This window comes from Zophobas morio, unplaced genomic scaffold, assembly GCF_036711695.1.
Source record: "Zophobas morio isolate AGI-343-1 ecotype UQ-CSIRO unplaced genomic scaffold, CSIRO_AGI_Zmor_V1 ptg000044l, whole genome shotgun sequence".
NCBI lineage: Eukaryota > Metazoa > Arthropoda > Insecta > Coleoptera > Tenebrionidae > Zophobas > Zophobas morio.
Window position 1 is genome coordinate 8527335 of NW_026972149.1, and position 23295 is coordinate 8550629.

A 23295-nucleotide genomic window follows, 5' to 3' on the forward strand; every position below is an offset into this window, starting at 1 on the left:
TTATTTCGTTACTGACTATAATTTTATCGCAATGGTGATAATTCACGTTCGCATTCTCGTTTTTTGTGCTAATTACTGTATGTAAAACTAGCACAGAATAATAAAAAACAAAGGATAGGTGACCCGAACAAGAAAAGAAAAATCGTCCGATAAAGTTGTTTGTGTGGCCACAGTTCAAAAAATAAAAAACAACATATGTTCGTCGGAGTAACGTACGAGTAAAGATAGAATGTAAATTTCGCTTTCTTCCATATAAGGCGCTGAAGCTTAGTTTTCAGGTCATATTACTCACAATATAGACAAATATAGTTTAATTACAAAACGCAATCCTCGGTGGCGCAAAAACAGAAAATAAGCAGCCACCACAAGTTATTTGAAAGTGGTCTTCGCGCCGCCAAGTGATGCTCCGATCGTCCATAATAAAAATGATGGGGCAATAAAAAATAAAAAACATAAAAGATTATGTTGTTGATGTTTTTGAGTAAAAACGTCTCGAGAATTTTAACAGTGGTTATCGGTGCATTCTAGAGTAATCGCGCGGGGTGTTTTAGCCTCCGGAGTACTGGCGATAGGATATCTAAGGTAAGTAAGGTCGCACACCCAAATAAATTTAACAAAATCTGACATGTGGCACAAAATATGGAGCTGAAACTGAAAAAAAGTGGGGTTAAGTTTGAAGACAATCTATAAACAACCAAACTCATGGACGGAGTTCTATTCTTAGTTTCACACATATCTTTAGTTCGAGTCGTGTTCAGTCTTTCCACTACATCGAAAGTGTTATAAAAGTGCAATGATTTTAAGGAGGATTCTCTAAATATTAGCGCCAATTAATCAAGTAAGTTCATTTCGTTCTCCCCTCTTTTAATTAGAAATTTTCAAATGTGTGGGCTCATTGTAATCAATCGTTTTTGTTTTCGTGATCCAGCTTAAATATAGATTTTTCGTCGTATTTGTTGCAATTTTTCGCACGAAAAATATAACTTTTTCGAAAAATCTATTATTTGCAAACTTACGCATTTTCGTACTATTTATAATTCGCAAACGTTTATCATACAATAATAGATGCTTAATTGTGCTTTCATAACATTTACACATTTCTATTAAATCTAATAAACGAAGACGTTATTATTTTATGAAGCGCTCATTTTTCATTATTAAGAGCCACTTCCATTGAAGTAAAGCGATATACTTTAGTGTCTATTATTAAAAAACATGAAACGCCGCAACCACATCCGCCAAAACAATCGCACTGGAGACTTGTGTCTTTTACCAACAGTGATAATTTGTAATGCAAGAATTCCGATAAATAGGCAACCCAACATACACCGCAATTATTGCAATTATCGATCTCTTTACAAGTAAGTGGTCGTTACGCCCTTGATAATTTGTTTATTTATATAAAGAAAAATAATTGGATGGCATTCAAATACAGGACAAGTTCGATATAAATAGACTATACACAGGAGACGTCTTTAATTATGTCAGGTAATGCACGCTTTTGATCAACACGAAAGATCTCTTTTACAAAGAAACTAACAAGGGCAAAAGAGATTTTTCATTTCGTTCGACAAATTACTTTTTTTTAGAAATCGCCGCGTTTCCAGTTACACGAATTTCAGCTGAGTAAGAAGGTGATACAAACATGATTCAAAAGTTTACAAGCATGACTGCTACTGAACACCTGAATCGACTTACACACGGGTAAATCCGCATTATCTCCAGAGATAGAGTTTTATATTTGGCAGATCTTTTAATAATTTTTCTGAAAAATTATATCCAGCTGTCAGCGCACGATGTTCCGCTCGTTTATTTCGCGTACCTTTTGATTAAAAACACTCGTTAAACAGTAGTTACACTTTGAAAATTAATCTGCATATTTTGAAAGTCCATCACTGGCGAATAGAAAGTGTACTGTGTTCAAGGACATGCATACACAAATCGAAATTCGTATGAATTGTACTTACACCGTTAAAAATAGTGGCACACTTTTAAAAACAGAAATTATTACTCAAAAATTCGTCATCTAGGGAATGATAAAAAATTTAGTTCAAGCATCGATTTTGCAGATTAGTTCTTGGTAAAGGTGACTGTCTGATAAAAATTACTGGTGCGCGTATCGTTGATTACATTTTCTATAATTCGTTAAAATGTTCTTATCGATGCAGCTGATACTTTATGCATTTTAGATAAAATCCACGCGTTGGAAAATCTTTCGCAATTTAAATTATAGTACGATAGTTTCGTGTTTTTATTAGAAAACAGCAATACACGATTTTATTATTATTACCACGATTATTTCACCCACTTTATGAATCACTGGGTTTATTAGGTACCAAATTTAAATTCGTGGCTGGTTATGTCAAATAAAAGCAAATTAAGCATTTTTCCAAAATTATTGTGACGTCATGTTAAAACTATATGTGTATGCACTAAAACATTATTTGAAAAACTGAATAAATTGTTATATTTTCTTCTAAATATTATAGGATGCAATTATAAATGTCAGTCTGATATACCCATGTTAATTTTTGTGATATTATTTACTTTGTCATATTTAAATGTTTGTATAATCAATATGGCGTATCTGTAATACTTCTTAATGTGAAACGTCAGGTATTAATTTGGTACTAAATAAAAGGTTTTTGCTTAAAACAGAATCGTTTTATTTATTCACAACTTTTTAAATCTTTTATATTATTAAACATCATAAAATATTATTTTTTTTATTTTCCAAATTGCCAATAGCAAGAGACAAAAATTCATAACACTATAATGTATTTGACTTCATCAAATTATCTTTAGGTATGAAATCATCTCAGTAATTGTACAGAAATGACTAACAAACGATATAAATCACGGTATTGTTCACAAAACGACAATATATTTTTACGACAAATGCTGGACGTACTTCTTTTTGGCGATTCACATTTTCGCAAACTCCATAGTTCTATGCTGTTGAAAATTTCCGTGACAGAATGTACCTGCAAAGTAAAAAATTATCAAGTCTATTGAAAGAAATATTTGGACTGGATAGACGTAAACTTATCGGCGGTTAACAAGAATGTAAATGTTCTACTAGTAAAAGATCTCTACACTTTATTGGTTTCCAAACCGGTCCTGCAGATAACGAAGTATTGTAATTGTCCCTTTACCGTCACTTTGAAATTAGGGGTTTAAAATTTTAGGGTTCTAGATATAAACATTTTGCGTTACGTTAATGCGACAGTAGTTACAATTTTCAATATTAAGTTTTTAAGTTACGTACATAAACAATCATAAAAACCACCAACACAACAAATTTCGCTTATTAACTGTAAAATCTTTGTGTGTAACATTCATCTCATAGGACACAGAAGATTCGTTCCCCATTGGTTGAATTGTACACAAATTACACAGGAATACTACAAGAAATAATTTGACAAAAGCAATATTATGTATGTCAGTATTACTAGGTATAATTTACGTACATAACAGTTGATAATAATAATAAATTAGTGATAACAAGTCAAATAATTAAAACAAATTGAACTTTTCACTAGATCAATTTGTTTTAAGCAAGAGAATTAGTCGAAACTTTTCTGATTTTAACTTGATTTGATTTGAGTGCTTACTAGGTTTTATTACATAAGGCATTTTTCATCTGACGTAAAGTAATCAAATTATTACGGTATTTAGCTGTTTATCTCTTTTGTTTGCTGTTTCTAATTCTTTTGTACATTTTAATGCCAGATTTAGCTTTTATAACACATAATTGGAGAGAAAAATAAGGACGTTTTAAAACATGGATCCTCAAAGTAATAATTATAATAGTAATAATTATTATTAGCGAAAGACTTTGTGTAAATATCTGTAGATGTATTTGTCACAAATATGTCTTATTATTATTATTATTATGAATCATTTGTAGAATGCAGTCAGTATTTAAGGCGAAAAAAGGTGTGAAAATAGAGTAGAAAAAGATTATCGGAGTATATATTGCGAGAAAAAGATCGTTAAAAATAAAAATTTTTGCAAAAATCGTTGGAAATAGGGGCGTAGCGATCCTGCTATCCGCAGGAGTAGCGTTTCTTGTGCCGTAGCTGTATCTCGTCTGTGTTTCAGAGGGGTCATAGGTGAATTGATCGAAATTGACCAACGAGTAGGCATGGCTCAGTGTCCCTACCAGAGCTTCGAACCGGTCGAGGCTTGCATACAGCGCGATGTAGACTATTGTGAGTTTAATGACGAGGACGAAATGGTGACGACCGAGCGCGAGTTGGCTGAGGACGCACAGTGGAAAAAAATCCAGCAAAACACCTTTACGAGATGGGCCAACGAGCATCTGAAGACTGTGGAAAAGCACATCGCAAACTTGGAGACTGACCTTAGTGATGGATTAAGACTAATCACCCTGATCGAAGTCCTAGCAGGGAAACGTCTGCCCAAACACAACAAGAAGCCCTCGTTCCGTTCGCAAAAACTAGAAAACGTCTCGGTGGCCCTCAAATTCCTGCAAGACGACGAGGGAATTAGAATTGTTAATATCGGTGAGTGGATCGGCCCTGCTCTGCTCTCGCTCGGTGCTTTTTCTCGAATTCCTGCGACCCTCCAGACCACATACCATTCTTTTCGCCTTTTTGCTTTTGCCGCCGTGCGCTCGCCAAATTTTTTCCGCTCGAAACCCCAACAGGAAGCCCATTATCGAAAACCGGATATTTGAAAATCGGGCATGAGGGTTTCCCGCCAAAAGTGTCGGGCTCGTCAACGAAATTTTCTACTAATCGGATATTTGCACACTGTTATCGGTGTGCACTAAGGTGTTTATTTGCTGAATTTTGTCGTAATCTACTAAAAATAGCGTTAACATCATTATAAACGCTTACCGGAAAGGCTAGTTTCAACGGTAAAGAGGAAAAAGTGGCATTTGATGAGCCCACAGTTTGTTCTGTCGATTTCGCACTTCAGAAACTGCTGTCGATAAAAGTGTCATGTTTATAAATAAAACAAATCGGTTATTGAGAGTCAAACATTTTTCTAGCATTCTAAACAATAATGGACGTTCAAGGCTAAAAAACGACAATTTCTAAACCCGTTTCCACCTAAACCAATTTCTATCGGATCGACTTTTTCCTGTGCGCTGAAAGAATGCATTGTAGTCTTCATGTGAGAATGTGAATTTTATCAACGAGGGTCAAATGCACGCCAGAACTTCCCAACGTTGAACAACAACAATTTACGTGCATTCTATTCGATTTTAATGATGTAGATAAAAATTATTTATTGTTCTTACGCTTATCAGCATCCCATTTTGTAAAACTATACCAGATAAAAATTACTATCGCGTTTTGCTCGGTTAACCTGACCCATGCAATATCTGTAAGAAGCGGCAAACGACTTGTCTAGACAACAAATAGACTTCCTCCAACACCTGATGTTTACGCTCTTCCTATGACATATTTTCAAATCACCATATGCAAAAAATCGAGACCTTCACGCTTTAAAATCATTTACAAAACCGCAGTTCTTCAACCAAACCGATGACAAATAAATGTATGTAATTTTGTGAGAATTCAGGTGCCTCAATGTTACATAATGATAAATGTACCCGAGTGACGTCATTTTTAATTAGGCTGCCTAAAAAATGCAATAATCCGATCGGCTTTTGTAGATGACCTTGAATTTCGTGGCAGAGTTTTTATTGTCGAAATAATTTGTTGCATCCTACAAGTCAAATCACGGCAGTTTTTCAACGGTGATAAGAATTTGGTGATTTTCGTTCTGATTCGGTTAGATAAATACTGGGTGGACTATCTTACGAATACACCCATTGTTTACTTTCTGGGAATGATCACGTCGGTTTTCCCATTTTGTTTGTTCTAGGTAATTATTTGTTTAGAGAAATGATTCTGAATGACAGTTTATCCCTCTGTACGGTTTGTTTATTAGTAAACAGATGGTTACACTGATAATCATATGGAAGTACTAAATCGATTATTCGTATCAAACTTTTGGGAAGCAAACATGTAAATGTATTTTGTCAATAATAAAACTTTATGACTATGTATTAACAAGAAAACTACACACTAGAAATTCTAGACGTGATAGTACCCGTACCCACGCATTGATGATTACAGAGATTTTATTTTGTCCCCCTATAACATATATTTTATTATTCTCAAGGTTAACATGAACAATCGTAATATAATCAACTTACATGTAACTGTACAATTATTCAAGAGAAAGTTCGAATCAAAATTCGCTACCCATAATAGTTATAAGACTCCAGAGATAAGCGAAAATAAAAACAGTTTCACTTTCTCGTAATCAGCTCTAATTGAAAATGAGTGTTAATTCGTCTAATTGACCAAGAAGCATCTGAAACATGTCACTTAAGCCGTTTTACTAGTTTATTTGAAACTGTGTACTGTTTCCAGAAAAAAAAAATTGTTTTCCAGTCGACTAATGAATCTTTGACATTGAAACAAGCTGATGCATTAATTGTAAATTACTTATTATTTTGTATTGCTTGTGTGGATGTAGTCAGTTTGCGAATTAGCTGTGTAATGTTTTGTAATATGTACTTAAGTCTTATCTTAAGAAACATAATTGCTCTTTTTTCAAAAACAAATTATTTTATAATGTTATATGCGACGATTTGAATTTCTGAATTAAAAAGAGGAGATTAAATCACTTACTTGTTAAGAAAATAAGTCGATTAAGCTTGACCAAAAAACTTTATTATGAGTATTCTTAAGCCGTGTATTTTTTTTTTGTCTTGATTGGTAGGTAATCCGTTTCGAGTGTTTTGATTAACTTAGATTTTTCGCATTTCTCAGATTACTCAGATAGCACTATATTTAACATATAATACTCAATAACTGTGGTGAAGTGTTACAGAGAAAATATAGATAACAGAACGAAAATGTTTTTTTTTATTAAATGTGCAGACTGATACGAAGTCTAAAAATATCAGTCAACTTTGATTCATTTATTTTCAGCTATAATTGGGGTCGTTATTTTTTGAGTCATAGTTACAACCTTGGTTAATTGCTAATATTGTGTAAGGATCAACTCTGAAACAGCAGGAAACGTTTCAAATACACGCGGATCTTAGGCGATTTATTTATGGCTTACTATTTTAGTAACAAGATATAAAAATTACTTTAATTGGTACTTTTACGTAATAGTACTACCATTTTTAGAATCTTACAATTCTGACACTTGTTTTAATAATAAGTACATCTCTCGTGTGGAGCAACCTCTTAATAATTGATTGCAATTTCGCCATGCTTTCAAGAGTTGCAAGAGGAAGTTGTAATTTATAGCGTTATCGTTTTCCTTTTTCGATAACCGCACTGGTCGTACCGCAAAGAATTTATTTCTTTTTCTGGAAAAATATAGGTGTAACGTTGACATCATAGATGACTAAAACATTTCCTTCAAAATTCCAGGAAAGTTGATGTGTATCTTGAACAATTTCTATAAGTGTATATAAATAACAGTGACATCACGCTCGGTTTAAACCATATTAGTGGAGGCGATTCGTGTCTTAGAACTGAGTTAAATTTGAAAATGCATTAAACTTTCATCGACCGTTGTACATAACACCTTATATTACAATATTTTTATTTGGAAGCTGACGCCATCGACCTTGTAATACTTTATCTCATCTCGTTTATACTTTTTCGTTCAACACGGTTTATTTTCAAAAATAAAAACTTCGGTAAAAATAAATCGAAGGGATTTGTGGGTCAGATTAATTGAACTTTGCTGTCTAAATTTGTGCTGATAAGGATTCTATTAAAGCGACATTGAGTCGGTATTACGTAAGACTTCTTTGAATCCAATCCAACCTGGCCAGTCGTCTGCTGTGTAAACGCTCTTTCATATATGGAAATGATTGCGATCTCTCTTCTACACAATTGTTCTCCTTGGCCGTCTAGGCAGACCCAGTTACACCGTTCTACATTTCTCTATACACCTTAAATAGGCTAAAATCCCATGCATTTTACGCATTTTTTCTCACAACAGATGGCTCCTTTTTCTAGTTCTCGCGAGATTTATACACAACTCGCCAATACATATCTATCACCTGCGGCCTGAATGCACTTAACGACTTTCTACTCCGCAATCATTTACCGCTAAAATTATCTCACAATTCTGGTTTTAGCCAATAGTAACGAAAACCTCTTATTGTTCCAGATTCAAGTCACATTGTAGATTGTAAATTAAAATTAATATTAGGTTTAATATGGACTTTAATTCTGCATTACTCTATATCGCTGCCCATGTGGGAGGGCGAAGACGATTTGAACAACAGCGGATCAGAACCCACACCGAAGCAGAGGTACCCCATTAAACAAATTAGTATATATAATGACTTAAGTAATAACACCCTAGGCTGATGAACTGGATACAATCGAAATTGCCAGACTTGCCAATACATAATTTCACCACAGACTGGAACGATGGTAAAGCTGTAGGAGCCTTAGTTGATGCCGTAGCACCAGGTCTTTGCCCCGACTGGCCGGTAATTACCCCCTTCATACACAAATAAACCCACGGGAATTGGGTCCCCGAAATTTCGTGCCCAATTCCCGACATAATTACACCCCAAATCATTGATAATCACGTTGTAACAGGATTGGGACCCGAAAGATTCTGTCGAAAATGCTTCCGAAGCAATGGGACTTGCAGACGACTGGTTGAACGTCCCACAGTTGATCAAACCTGAAGAAATAGTTAACCCTAATGTCGACGAACAATCCATGATGACCTACCTATCGCAATTCCCTAACGCAAAACTAAAAACCGGAGCCCCTCTGCGACCAAGAACTAGCCCAAACAAGTAAGTACACATCTACATTAATAGGTTAGCAATGGAACCGCCGCTCGAATCTTGTACCACATTATTAATTGATTTTCTCTGTTTTGAATTTAGACTCCCCCCTCCTCGGTAAGTTTGGAAGTCAAAGATCATTAACGCATTAATCCCCACGATTGGTTTTCTTCTTCCAGAATAGAAACCTAACAATTTCAAATTAATAAGTGTGATCGGTGTTTGTTTGTGTCCAATTTTCGTAAAGTAGACACTAACGGTTTGATTTTTTCCAGAGTAAGAGTTTACGGTCCTGGAATTGAACCCACGGGGCCTGTTGTCGGAGCTCCGGCTAACTTCACCGTTGAAACCTTCTCCGCTGGTAAAGGCCAAGTTGACGTTATCGTAGAAAACCCGAAAGGACAGCGAGAACCGGTTGAAGTACGCTTTAACAACGACAGAAACCTAACGTACTCGGTCGCGTACACGCCCCAGTTGGAAGGGAGTCACAAAGTCTCCGTTAGATTCGCCGGTCGCGAGGTCCCGAAGAGTCCCTACAACGTAAAAGTCGAAGGTCATGCTGGAGATCCAACGAAAGTGACCGCCTCAGGGCCCGGGCTTCAACCAGACGCGGTTTGCGTCAACAGACCGACGTATTTCGACATTTCGACCAAAAGTGAGTCGCGCTGCACTCGCTAATTTCATATTAATGAGCGTTTTCATTGATTGTAGATGCGGGCAAAGGTGTTCCTGAGGTCATCATTCTAGATCCATCCGGAAACAAAAATTCCGTTCCCGTTAGCGTGCGCCAAACAACTCCCGACGTCTGGAGGTGCGAATACCTATCGCCGATCATCGGTCTACATTCCGTTAACATTTTCTTTGCTGGGCAACCCATTCCAAAAAGTCCGTTCGGTGTTCGAGTGTCTCCTGTTTCTGACGCGAAGAAAGTCAGAGCTAGTGGGCGAGGGCTGCAACCTGCTGGGGTTAGAGTGAAAGATGACGCCGATTTCAGAATATACACGGAAGGAGCGGGTGAAGGGGTTCCTGATGTTCAAATTATTGGTCCCGGAGGGATTAAAGAACCCTGCAAGATCACTAAAATCGATGGTACCACCTACAACGCCGTGTACCATCCGATGAAAGAAGGAAGATACAGGGTCATGGTGACGTTCGCCGGACAGGAGATATACAAGTCGCCGTTTGAAGTCAACGTAGGTCCGTACAAAGAAACGCTCATTCGGGCTTACGGACCAGGATTAAATGGAGGCGTCGTCGGGTACCCGGCCTTGTTCACTGTAGAAACGAATGGAGAAACCGGAGCCTTAGGATTTAGTATCCAAGGGCCTTCGCAAGCTAAGATTGAATGCCATGATAACGGAGACGGATCTGCTGACGTTAGGTACTACCCCACGGCTCCGGGAGAATACGCCGTACACATACTATGTGACACCGAAGACATTCCGAAAAGCCCTCACATTGCTCAAATTTTACCCAACACGGACTACTACCCCGAGAAGGTTGAAATTTATGGACCGGGAATTGAACCATCTGGAGTCCAGAAAGACGTCCCTGCTAAATTTACAATAGATGCTAGGAAGGCCGGATCTGCGCCTCTTGACGTACGAGTAACAGATGTTAATTGCAAATCTGTTGATGTTAAGTTGACTCAAAGACCAGACGGAACGGTTGAAGCAGTTTACGTTCCACATGGAGGAAATCGGCATACTGTTCAAGTCAATTATGGTGGCGTCTCTGCGAAGAACTCTCCTTTCAGGGTTTACGTCGGGGAACCTCTTGATGCTTCAAAAGTTCACTGCTTTGGACCGGGAGTACAAGACGGTGTTAAAGCAAACACGCCTACTCATTTTAATATAGATGCAAGGTAATTTAGCGTGCTTTTTTTGATTCGTGTGATAATTTTAACTTTGACAGAGATGCCGGTGAAGCTGATTTGGACGTCCACTTAGTGAACGAGGAGACCCGACAGGAGATCCCAGTTAAATTAACCGATAATGGTGATAGGACGTATACTGTAGATTACGAAACGCATTTGTCAGGAACTCATACCGTAACTCTTCATTATGGTGGTATGAGGGTTCCGAGTACCCCTTTGAAGTTTAAAGTGCATCCCAACGTCGATGTGTCCAAGATTAAGGTTGATGGATTGGAACCAAGTAAGTAATTTCTTTTTGTTATCTTTTCTTCCTCTGTATAATCATTTAATGGATGTAGCGGCCCCCGTGAATAGTTTACAACAGTTCCGTGTTATCACACAAGACGCAGGTAAAGCGGAATTTGCCATTTCGATAACTAGTCCGTCTGGAAGTAAAGTCAAAGCTCACGTTATCCCCACCCATGAGGGTTACTTAGTAAACTTCACTCCAACTCAGTTGGGTGAATATTTATTAGGGATTTCGTTCGGTGGTGAACCTATTTCGCACAGACCTTTCAGACTGACGTGTCTGACTGGAAGTGACCCCTTGAAAGTGAAAGCGTCAGGTCCTGGTTTACATAGAGGAATAGTAAACAGACCTGCTGAATTTATGATAGATACTAGAGGGGCAGGTCAAGGTGGGTTAGGTGTTACAGTTGAAGGACCTTGCGAAGCGGCTATTAACTGTCGAGATAATGGCGACGGAACGTGTTCCGTTGCCTATTTACCTACCGAAATAGGTGATTATGGAATTAACATCACGTTTAACGACGAACACATCCCCGGTAGTCCGTTTCAAGCAATTATTGTCCCTGAGGTCGATATGAACAAAATTAAAGTGTCTGGAAGTGGAATACAGTTACATGGTAAACTGGTGTGCGTTGGAATGCAAACACCGTAGCAATATCCACTGATCCAATAACTTGCCCGCTATATATTTTTCTGTGTTTTTTTAACAGCAATAATTCGTTTGATTGTATTGCATGCTTACTCGTACAAGTGGATTGAAGCATAAGATTCAACCTATTTTCTTTCAGGTGTCTTCGTCGAGTCACCCACCGATTTCTTAGTCGATACTAGAGGTATCCCCAAAACTGCCGACGACGGCAAAGTTACTTGCACAATCACCAACCCCTCCGGGGCTCAAACCGAAAACTTAGTCACCCCTTTGTTAGACGGTACTTACAAAGTTAGCTATACGCCTTTTGAAGAAGGCAGACACACTATTGATATCTTCTACGATAATGTTCCCGTCCCCGGATCACCCTTCATTGTTAACGTACGAAGAGGCTGCGATGCTAAAAAATGTGTAGCATCCGGTCCGGGATTAGAGCAAGGGTACTTAAACAAATCTAACGTTTTCACTGTCGAAACGAAAGGTACGTTTTCAGACGGTCAAACAAACACCTCGACTTTTTTCGATTCTTGTAGGTGCCGGAACCGGCGGACTTTCCCTTGCGATCGAAGGTCCATCCGAGGCTAAAATGACTTGCAAAGATAATAGAGACGGTTCGTGTTCCGTGGAGTACATCCCGACGGAACCTGGAGAGTACGACGTTGCTATTAAGTTCGCGGATCAACACATTTCGGGGTCACCCTTCAAGGTACGTACCCGAGTAGGTATAGAACTTGATTAACTAGTAGTTGTAGGTTCAAGTCGTGCCTGACATTGACGAAAAGTTGGTTCGGGCGTACGGTCCAGGTCTAGAAGCCTCGAATTGTAGATCTGGTATTCCTACGAAGTTTACGATAGACGCGTCGAAAGTAGGCATGGCCAAAGTGGCTGTTAACATCACCTCTGACCAAAAACCACTTTCGAGAAGACCGGATGTTAAAAATAACGGTGATGGAACCTTTGAAGTGTCTTATGTCCCGCCAAATGAAGGGGCGAATCTTAAGGCCCAGATTACTTACGACGGGAAAGATATTCCCAATAGTCCATTCCCGATTAAGGTCAGGCCAAAGGTGGAACCCGAAAGGGTCAAATTGAGTGGACCTTCTATAGATGAGAATGGTGTGCCTGCATCCATTCCTACTACCATTAAAATCGACACCAAGGATGCGGGCTACGGCGATCTAGACGTGCAAATTTTGGTAAGTAAGGTAGAAACGAAAGCCGGAAATGACGGCGTGTTTTAGGGTCCCGATGGGAATCTCCGACCTGTCAAAGTTACTGATAATGGGGACGGCACATACAGCGCGACCTACGTGCCCGATGATTGCGGTAGATACAAGATTGATGTTAAATATGGAGGCAAAGAGGTTACGAAGACGCCTATACCTGTTCAAGCTTATGCCATTGGAAATGTAAGTCTGGAAGGCAAGCTCACTTCGCTCGCTACATTGTTGTGGTGCGAACTCTGTTTTGAGTGTGTGTTTTGTTTGAATATAGGCAGAGAAGTGTAAAATTACCGAGGGTTTGGAGAAAACTTTGTCCAGCGGCGAGTCGTATTGTATTACCGTGAACACCGAAAATGCAGGAACGGGCGCTGTCACCTGCAGGATTCGTTCGACTAGTGGAAGGTAAGCAAACAGTGGCCTCTTAAAAGTAGCATTACAAATCGTAGTTGCAGTGATTTGGATATTAACATTGTGGATAACGGAGACGGGACCGTAAATATTTATTACACCGTGAAGGATGCTGACGATTACACTATCAACATCAAATTCGGCGGACAACCGATTCCGGGTGGATTCTACACATTCACGGTGAGTGATTGACGTTTACTTAAATATTTATTCACAAGTGAATTTTTATATGATTCGGGAAAATGTTTTTGGATATATTAATAGAACGGTGAAGCATTTAAGAGAGCGCGTTAATCGCACAAGTTTTAGTTTGACACTTCTTTAAAAATACAAATTTATTTTTGGACCACACATGGGAAGAAGACTATCAAAAATTTATAAACACATGCGACTTAAGTCACTACGAAATCATCGATTCTCTACCGATCGCGACTTGAATTTTCTCAGGAATTGTTTCAAGGCCGAAAAAAGTTTGCGCCGTCGTTCGCAACAAAGTTTTAGTATTGTTCGCTTTGTATTCAGAAACAATTTTATTATACACAACGGGTTGAACGAAAATATCCGGCTGCAACGATCTACGGGTGTCTTTTTATAAACTGGATTTGACACACCAATATCGTAAATAAACAAGTTTTTGACTAAATTATTTTAAGGAGAGGAATAATATCTTTCCTACGTGACCCTATTCATGCTTCAAACGGATCAAAAATAAAAAAGGCGCCAATTTTATTTTAATTAATGGTCGATTTGTCTCCAAAGGTTGTAAGTGAGTCAGATGGGCGGTTTTTATAGACAAATTATAATTAGGTACATATTGCTGCAAAAAATTGCTTTGAAATCGTATACGTTTGGGGCGTGTTAGCCCGGTTGCCAATTTTTGAGCTTATTATCGAATCCGGAGATTGTTTTTGATGCCGTGAACTTTTATTATAGCTTATCATCTGAAATATCTCGAATTTTTGGCCGGTGGCATATCTTAGTGTAGACAATTCTGTCGTCATAATTCCCCCCACCATCGCGCGACGAGAGCATCGCTCCACCCCCTACTTTATTCCTAGAAAATAGATTTATTTTACATTTTATGACAATGGACATGATTTATTTAATTGTACACATATTTGTAACGGAATTTGTTTAACTGCCGGGCTACATGCTTTTGAAATGCTTCTATTAAAAAAACTGTCAGCCATTGTCTCAGATTACCAATTTTTGATTAAATTTATATTGGCGGAAACAATCGAAAATAGCCGATCTCTTGAGAGAACACCCAGATTTTAAATTTCTATATGCATGTAATTTAATTGTCTTCAGTCTTGTGAACGCATTTGTACCGTGGTTGCTGACAGAGGTATGGCTTGTGTTTTTTTTTTAATCTTACCTTTGCTTAAGTTTACTTAAACATATTTAACTTAACTCCTTTTTGTTTTTAATGATTTTCTTTGAAATTAATTTAAGTGAGCCGACAGTAAGTTACAATTAGACAATTGGAAGTACAAAGCGACTACCTCGTGCTACGTTTTATTTTTAATTTAAATGCCCGGGAAGCTAAAATGATTTATAATTTTCATTTTAATAAGTTTCTCGCACCAATTACGCCCTTTTTCGACATAATTTATAAATAGTTAATACTTCGGGTTTCTTCCAGCGGTTAGGTTTATTTGGATTTGTAATCGCTCATTTTAAATATAGACACGCTATTTATACCTAATTGAACAAAAAAATAAGGGAAAGTATTAAGGATAATCAAAAATACTTTGTCGTTTTCCCATGTAGTGATTTGTCTGTGTGTCAGCGGGGAGTAATAAATGATTTTTGTATTTTTTTCAGATAGTTGCCAACAGAAAAGTCGCAATTCATTGACCCGTAAAATTGAAATTGTATTGCACTTTTTTGTAATTTTCATTTTTTTGTTTAAATTTGGCTCGCACAAAACGCTTATTTTATGTCTTGGCATTGCTCGAATAGTTGCATTGTTGTTTGCGAAAGTAGGAAAACTAAAATTATTCGATGTTTACTTTTGTTTGAACGTTAATTTGTAGTAAAACGCCAAGTAAATTGTCAGAGAGGAATTTTTTTGGTCCAATTTACGAAACAAAGACAATGTTTATATAATAAGCCTTACATAAAGTAAATCGCTTAATATATCACAAAGTCGAGGAAAGTATTCTTCCAAAATCGCCATCGGCCAAACAAAAAAAACCTATCTCGAAAAAAATTACTAAATAAAAGTTAACTAGACAGTGACAAATCTAGCGATTAATCGGCACAAACTCCCATAAAATCTTTCACTATGATTTTCATTGTATAAACAGTTTAATTAGTTCAAGACAATTAATTAGATTTTGTAGAAAAAAATCGAATGTAAGAGGAGCCAACAAAACAAAAATTTCTAACGTGCCGCCAAAATAGTACGACGACAATCCAAACTGAGAAATAGGCGACAGGTGGAACCCTAATAAATAGCACTCGAAATTTTCTTAATCTAAACGCACCTACAATATTGAGCTCTTTAATTTTGCGTGTTTTACATAATGTTACAACAACGTCCACACCTCTCCAAGAAATAATTCACAAAGGAAAGCTTGACTGATGGCTGAAATCAATTATGCTAGTTTTGAATCATTACGTACGCCCATTTTTCAAAAACACGCGTGCCAATCTAACAAAACAGTAATTGACATGTCAGAAGCCATTAAAGTAACCTCGTTACTCATTCACATTTCGCTTCGAGCGATATTTTCCGAGTTTGTTATATTTCAAATAACCAAATGTCGCAAAGCCTAAAATAAGCGTCTATTTTCAAGTTAATAGGTTTTGAAATCTGGATTTAATTACGTCCCGTGTTTGTGTTTGGATATTATACTACTAATAATATCCATTCTAAACTATGCAGTTTTTAGATCGAGTTACTAAAACTTGAAAGTGGAGATAATTATCTGCAAAATTATTTATAGGTGCACAGTTGGCAATCTTGAAACGAATTGGACTGACAATTACACTTTTACGGTCACTTACCGCTAACAATTCGCTTATTATCAAAATACTACAATACGTATTACAAAGAGAAGTGGAGGAGCCGAAAAATTATTTTTGTTTTATTGGCAATCAAAATCTTAGCTCAAAGCGACAAAAACTCTTCGATGATTTTATGACATATTAATTTTTATTTTGTTTATATTAAAACATTTCTATTAAAAAAAAAACACACTTAAACGAGGTTATGGCGCCACTAATTCTGTTAAAATTTTCAACGTTACGTTTAAATAAAGTCGCACGTTGTAGTTGTAGGTGAGGAGATTCCGACGTCCCAAGAATCACACTCTTACTATTGGGATTCCATAAATAAATATAATATCCAGCTACCACTGGAATTTGAATTCGGATTTTTCTAAATTTGCCGCTTACCTTTACTACGATGCTTACTACAATCTATAAATTGACAAATAACCTTTGGCATAAAAATTTCTTCAATATTTTTATGATTCATATTTTTTGAGAAGGCGGCAAATCTATTAGGTGTTTTATTTATAACGAATACAACTTTTTTAGTAACATGTTTTAACTTGTGCAATAATATAAGTACAGTTACCGTCAACCTGGGTGCATTTGGAACTCACACATGAAGTAATTTTGCGCCGGTACGGGTCTTAAAAGTGTCTGCAAGTAAAGTAATAATCGCGGAATAATCCTGGCGCGATTTCAAACTTTGTATAAAAAATGTAAACCTCAGACAGGAACCGCGTGAATCAGTTCGATGCTTTGACTTCCAAAATGGTCGCCAGTCGATGAATTTATGAGAAAATGCAGGAAATGGCAAGCCGGAGCAACGATATGTCTTGGCACACGAGTGCCGTTCTAAATTTCAATTTGTAGAAATGACACCAAAATGCACCAGCATGCACCTCTTGAAATAAAGAATCACATGACACCGTTCCAAAATATAAATCTCGAGCCGAGGTTTTAAGCTGTGACTCGCGTCACACCGATACCCGTCACTATTAATTATTTTATCATTTGTTTGTACTTTTATAGGCCGAGGAAGTTAGCAAATCTGAGAAAACTAGCGTTAGTCATTCGCAGACCGATTCGGTTGTCAAGAAAACTTCTACTACCACTTCTCAGTCGAAGCAGACCTTCAGACCTCTCAATTTTGACAACATACCCTTGCCGAGCACCGGGGGACACGTCACAGGTAAGAATTTTGTTTATCGATGCGTTTTAATTGAAGTGGTGCTATTTCGGATCGAGCTTGATGAGGCGAAAACCATTAGTAATCGTAAATTTTGTCGGAATGCGTCAATCCGCAAACGGGTGCAATCCAGACAAAAAAATGGAAAAAAATCGATGCGCTTTTCGAATGGTTGGAATTCTCTTACATATCTAATATTAACAACTTCTTCTGCTCAACCTAATTTTTACCCGAGAGCATATTTTGATATTTTTAGGTAGGAGATATTAAACACCTTATTTATTTCTTGCACTCAGCTGTCCTACACGCTCGTTAATTCAATTCCTACCTCAAAAATCAAAGCCGGGCGCAGTTGCAGCCGAAATACCCGCGAGTTAGGTCTTTAAAAAAAATTACCGATCGTCTACGAAGAATGTTCTAAGTACGGTAACGCAATGTTCAGGTGGTTAAATATTCCCAAAGTTCCTCAAGCGACGTGGCTGGAAGTTTCCAAACTTTATATCGAGTTTTACAAAACTGTAACTTACTCGGAAATCGACCACGAGGAATTCCCGGTCGTCTACAGAAAAGTACCTTCTATACCAATCGGTGGTAGAGGTTTCGGAGTCGACTTCACACCCCTGACGTTCCTTTCGTGCTTTTCGATTTACACCCATCTAGGTAATCACCGCAACCCTAACCCAAAACTGCCGCTAGCATTAATCACGCAAAAGCAACAAAATCGAGACTCGGGTCACTTCCATCCCGACCCTCTGATGATTTTTCATCGTTTTAGCCGAGATCAAAATGCCAAGCGGAAACGTCGACAAGCCCATAATCGAAGATAACCACGATGGTACCGTTTCCATCCGTTATGACCCGCGCGAAGAGGGTCTGCACGAACTAGCCGTGAAATTCAACGGTGAGCACGTCCAAGGTTCCCCGTACAAAATCCACGTCGATTCCATCAGTTCGGGTTACGTTACCGCTTACGGTCCGGGTTTGACCCATGGAGTGTCCGGTGAACCCAGCAACTTCACCATTTCCACGAAAGGTGCAGGAGCTGGCGGCCTTTCCATGGCTGTTGAAGGACCAAGCAAGGCAGAAATCAGCTGTCATGACAACAAGGATGGTACCGTTTCCGTTTCCTATCTTCCGACGGCACCAGGCGAATACAAGATTTCCGTACGATTTGGCGACAAGCACATCAAAGGGTCACCCTTCAACGCGAAGATCACGGGTGAAGGCCGCAAACGTAACCAGATTTCGGTAGGTTCCTGTAGCGAGGTGTCTCTACCTGGGAAGATTTCTGACGCCGATATTCGTTCGCTGAACGCGTCTATTCAAGCACCGAGCGGGTTGGAAGAGCCGTGTTTCTTGAAACGACTACCAACTGGGAATATTGGAATTTCATTCACCCCTAGAGAAATAGGAGAGCATATCGTTTCAGTCAAAAAATTAGGGAACCATATTACTAACTCACCTTTCAAGATTAACGTATGCGAGAGGGAAGTCGGTGATGCCCGTAAGGTCAACGTTTCTGGAAACGCCTTAAAGGAAGGCAAGACCCACGTGCAGAATACCTTCAACGTGGACACAAGAAACGCCGGATTTGGCGGTCTTTCTCTTTCAATTGAAGGACCGAGTAAAGCCGAAATACAATGTAACGACAATACTGATGGTACGTTGAACATTTCTTACAAACCCACGGAACCCGGGTACTACATCGTTAATTTGAAATTCGCCGATCATCATGTGAACGGGTCTCCGTTCACGGTCAAGGTAGGTCTAAATTTTTAACGTGGCACGTTTCTAAACCTCGTTTTAGGTTACCGGAGAAGGTACTAACAGGCAAAGAGAAAAGATCCAAAGACAACGCGAAGCCGTTCCGATCACCGAAGTCGGTAGTCAGTGCAAACTAACATTCAAGATGCCCGGTAAGTCTGAATCAATCGCATTTGTGTTAAAATCTGGATATTACATAACGGGGACCAGATTTGACACCTTTTTTCCCGACGGGTTTTAACCTTCTCCCCTTTAGGAATTACATCGTTCGATCTTAGCGCTACCGTTACATCCCCTGGTGGCGTAACCGAAGACGCTGTCATTAATGAGGTTCAAGATGGTCTCTACGCCGTCCACTTCGTCCCGAAAGAGTTGGGCGTGCACACCGTTTCCGTTAGATACAAGGACATCCACATCCCCGGTAACTCATCGTCGGTACCGCAGACGCCAATCCCTAACCTCTTCCTTTAAAGGTTCTCCATTCCAATTCACCGTCGGCCCGTACCGTGATCACGGCGCTCATTTGGTAAAGGCAGGCGGTGCTGGTTTGGAAAGAGGCGAACAAGGCGAACTCAATGAATTCAACGTATGGACCAGAGAGGCCGGCAGTGGTCAACTTGCCATTTCCGTAGAAGGACCTAGTAAAGCCGAAATTAACTTCACTGATCGCAAAGATGGATCCTGTGACGTTTCATACCGAGTTTCGGAACCAGGCAAGTTTATTCTAGAATGTTTCATAAATCTTGAAACGTGTCAGAATTGGCACGAGGCACAGGCGTAGGCGGCGCCGGAAGCGCTTATCGTATTATTTTTGCGAGCCACAAACATCTATACTCGCTTGAATTGCCGCTTCTGTGACAGGGTCGTCAAAAACGACGAAAACGCACAAGATGAAGAGTTATGATGGTTACTTGTGTCCCCATTCGTAATAACCCGGAACGAATAGTCATCGCATACCGGGACATGAATAAACAGCCTTAGGAATTTCTCTTCATGTACGTGTCGTTGTGAGAGGTTAAAAAATCACGCTCGGAATCGGCAACTTTGTACTAGATTTTAAAAGTGGGTATACGTCGATAAACAATATATCGATAAGTGTACAATTATCACCGTTCTGTATGCAACCTACTTAATTGTGTTGGCGGGAATCCCCTTTGCGTATTGCTGGTTGCATACGGGTTATGTTCGGAAACGACTGGTTTACGTTACGGTTGTTAAATATTGCGCGTGGTTTTTAAATGGGTTGGACGAGATTTTGGCAGGCCGCGCGGGAGCGGTATATTTTTGGAGAGTGACAAACAATCATGTGAATGAAGTCTGTGGGCACTTCCTATTTTGAAATATGTCCAGTTAAATAACTTAAGTCACTTCGGGTGGAGTTGACAAATGAAGCGTCCGTTTTTGCGCATAAGTTGCTTAGTCGCTTGACTTGTCGAGTAGGGGGATCCCAGACGTGTTGGCCGGTTTGTGTTCGAGTGGGGGTCTTTTGTGCAAATTTGGTAAAAATTTCGGGATAGTGGAGTAGTAAGCCTGCATGATATTTGTATAGATATATTTACAGAGTTTATTTTTACTTGGCAGCGTTCCAAGCTAAAATTTTGTGGCATGTTTCAAAGTGTGTTATGCTGTGACAAAAAAATAACTTCAAGGTAGTTTTAAAAGTTAAATATAGAAGATTGAATCATATATTTAATAGTTAGTAAGATATTTTTCATATGACTAAAGTAGTCAGCCAATATATGCTTGTTCCCATCGACGAGTCAATGTTTCTTTTATTGTTGTGACAATAAAAAATGTATAAAGTGTGCCACGAGATAAATTTGAACCCACCCTCACCTGTCGAAAATGAAGGTTCTAAAAATCCAGTTTTGTTTGTTAGTGAATTGGTAACATTGGTTTTGTATGACAGGTGAATACCGTATCGGATTGAAGTTCAACGACGAACACGTGCCGGACTCACCCTTCAAGGTTTACATTTCACCGGCCGTAGGCGACGCCCACTTACTCGAAGTGGCTCAATTCCCAGAGGGGTACATCCAGGCTGACAAACCCTCTCAATTCATCGTTCGCAGAAACGGTGCCAAGGGCAATCTCGACGCCAAGGTAACTATTATTTACCTATGCAGCAAAAAACAAAAGCATGTCGCGATTTTTCATTACCAACTACCAACATACTTCATGCCAAATTCAACAAACTTTGCTTAAATATAAACAAAAGTCTAAAACTCGCGTCCAACGACCAAAACATCACTCTGTTTTTCTTATTTATGTATAAAAAAAACTCGGCTTGTTTTGACAGTTGGTAGTACGTAATTGACAGTTTGACGTTTAGAGGCGCTAAACAACCGCATGGTTCTCAACAAACTAAAAATACATGTGTTTGTTTCGGCGTGCTAAAATCATTGAGGAAAACGCCAACTAACGTAAACAAACAAGTCTGTATAAAATTCTAAATTCTAGGGCGGTTTTATTACCAAACCCGTTTGAAAATTGGCGGGAAATAAGTATAACTTGTGCAGAGACTTTTGCCCAGAAAATATATCTTTTCTGGTTTGATGATTTTAGCAGAAATATGTGACTCCATGATCTGTCTGATACTGTGTCCTACCCATTAGACGCAAATCCGAACTTCTCGGACCGCAACAGCAGTTTGATCAATGTGTATTAAGACAGTTCACAGTTGCTTTATTTCCTGCCGGTTACCCTTCAAACCCGAATTTTTGCCCTAATCACCACGACTGTCATTTTGCATTTAAGATCATCGGTCCCTCTGGCAACGAGGATGACTGCTTCGTCCAGATCATCGACATGGAAGAATATTCCGTCCGCTTCATGCCTCGCGAGAATGGCATTCATAAAATCCATGCGAAATTCAATGGAGTGCACATCCCTGGATCTCCATTTAGCGTCAAAGTGGGCAAAGATACAGCAGATCCCGCTGCCGTACACGCTGCTGGAGCAGGTCTCGGTGATGTCAAAACAGGTACGCTTTCCTTGTCTTCTCCAGTGTAGTCTGAAACGGGGTATTTAAGGGGTCAAGACCGACTTTATCATCGACACTGTCAACGCTGGAGCTGGTACTTTAGCTGTCAACATCGACGGTCCGAGCAAAGTGTCAATGGATTGTACGGAAGTTGAAGAAGGGTACAAAGTAAGGTACACGCCGCTGGCCCCCGGTGACTACTACGTCAGTATTAAATACAACAATAACCACATAGTAGGGTCACCGTTCAAAGCGCAAAGCAAAGGTGAGTGAGGTAAATGACATGGGGTGTACCACTAACGCAAAAATCAGGTGATGCGAAGGTTGCCGACATCGGTGGTCAAGAATCGTCTTCGGTTGTGGTGGAAACAACAGCGAAAGTAGGAAAGGGCGCGAATTCCAACAAACCAGTGCTGCCGCACTTCAAGAGTAACGCCACGAAGGTTACATCTAAAGGTCAAGGTCTGAAGAAGGCGTATCTCGGGAAGCAGAATCAGTTTACGGTCTCGGCTCAAGATGCCGGTTAGTAAATTTTGACCACGAGTTTGAGCAGAGTGATTTTTTGATATCTCTAGGTACTAATATTCTTTTCGTCGGAGTTCACGGACCCAAGGGACCTTGTGAGGAAGTCTTTATCAAACACCAAGGGCGCAACCAGTACGCCGTTAGTTACGTAGTGCGAGAAAGAGGCGATTACATCGTCATTATCAAGTGGGGAGATGATCATATTCCAGGTTCTCCATTCAAAGTAGAAGTTTAGATTTTAAATCTTGAAATTTATTTTAAGTTTTTTCATTACTTTTTTCTTGAAACGGTTCGGTGGAAAATTGAAATGTTTTTGTAAATACTTGACTTCTTTTAAAACTTGTTTTCCACTAACCAGTACATGGTGCCTTATTATTTTAAGATACGATATAATTTTTATCAATATGTAGTAAGTTATTCTTAAATCATAATTAGTAATTTTCATATATGCAACAGTTATTTTATCATACTATTGGTATTTTCCTTTTTCAGTTAAATGTTATTTTACTACAATAAATTTATGCATAAAATATGAGATTTTTATTGTTCTTGCACGTCCGAACCAGTCA

The 23295-nt window shown here is 38.8% G+C and overlaps 1 protein-coding gene across 4 annotated transcripts; it reads left to right on the forward strand.

The window, feature by feature from the left end:
* Window positions 1–469: 469 nt before the first annotated feature.
* LOC135141621 (filamin-A) lies at window positions 470–23256 on the forward strand. 4 transcript variants are annotated; one of them, XM_064072886.1, is made up of 25 exons: window positions 470–582; window positions 4105–4529; window positions 8185–8329; window positions 8383–8512; window positions 8625–8830; window positions 9097–9476; window positions 9533–10685; window positions 10736–10977; window positions 11036–11602; window positions 11774–12115; window positions 12168–12340; window positions 12387–12830; window positions 12876–13043; window positions 13129–13259; window positions 13310–13445; window positions 17298–17457; window positions 18230–19215; window positions 19262–19370; window positions 19475–19639; window positions 19692–19931; window positions 21128–21321; window positions 21976–22201; window positions 22251–22466; window positions 22514–22723; window positions 22777–23256. In XM_064072886.1, the coding sequence occupies exons 2-25, from the start codon at window positions 4148–4150 to the stop codon at window positions 22959–22961; spliced, it is 7290 nt and encodes a 2429-aa protein (XP_063928956.1). In that variant the 5' UTR covers window positions 470–582; window positions 4105–4147; the 3' UTR covers window positions 22962–23256. The 4 variants fall into 4 exon arrangements, with proteins under 4 accessions (XP_063928956.1, XP_063928951.1, XP_063928955.1 ...); XM_064072881.1 differs by lacking the exon at window positions 11036–11602 and having other exon boundaries at window positions 475–582; window positions 13304–13445; XM_064072885.1 differs by lacking the exon at window positions 11036–11602 and having other exon boundaries at window positions 475–582.
* The last annotated feature ends 39 nt before the right edge of the window (window positions 23257–23295 follow it).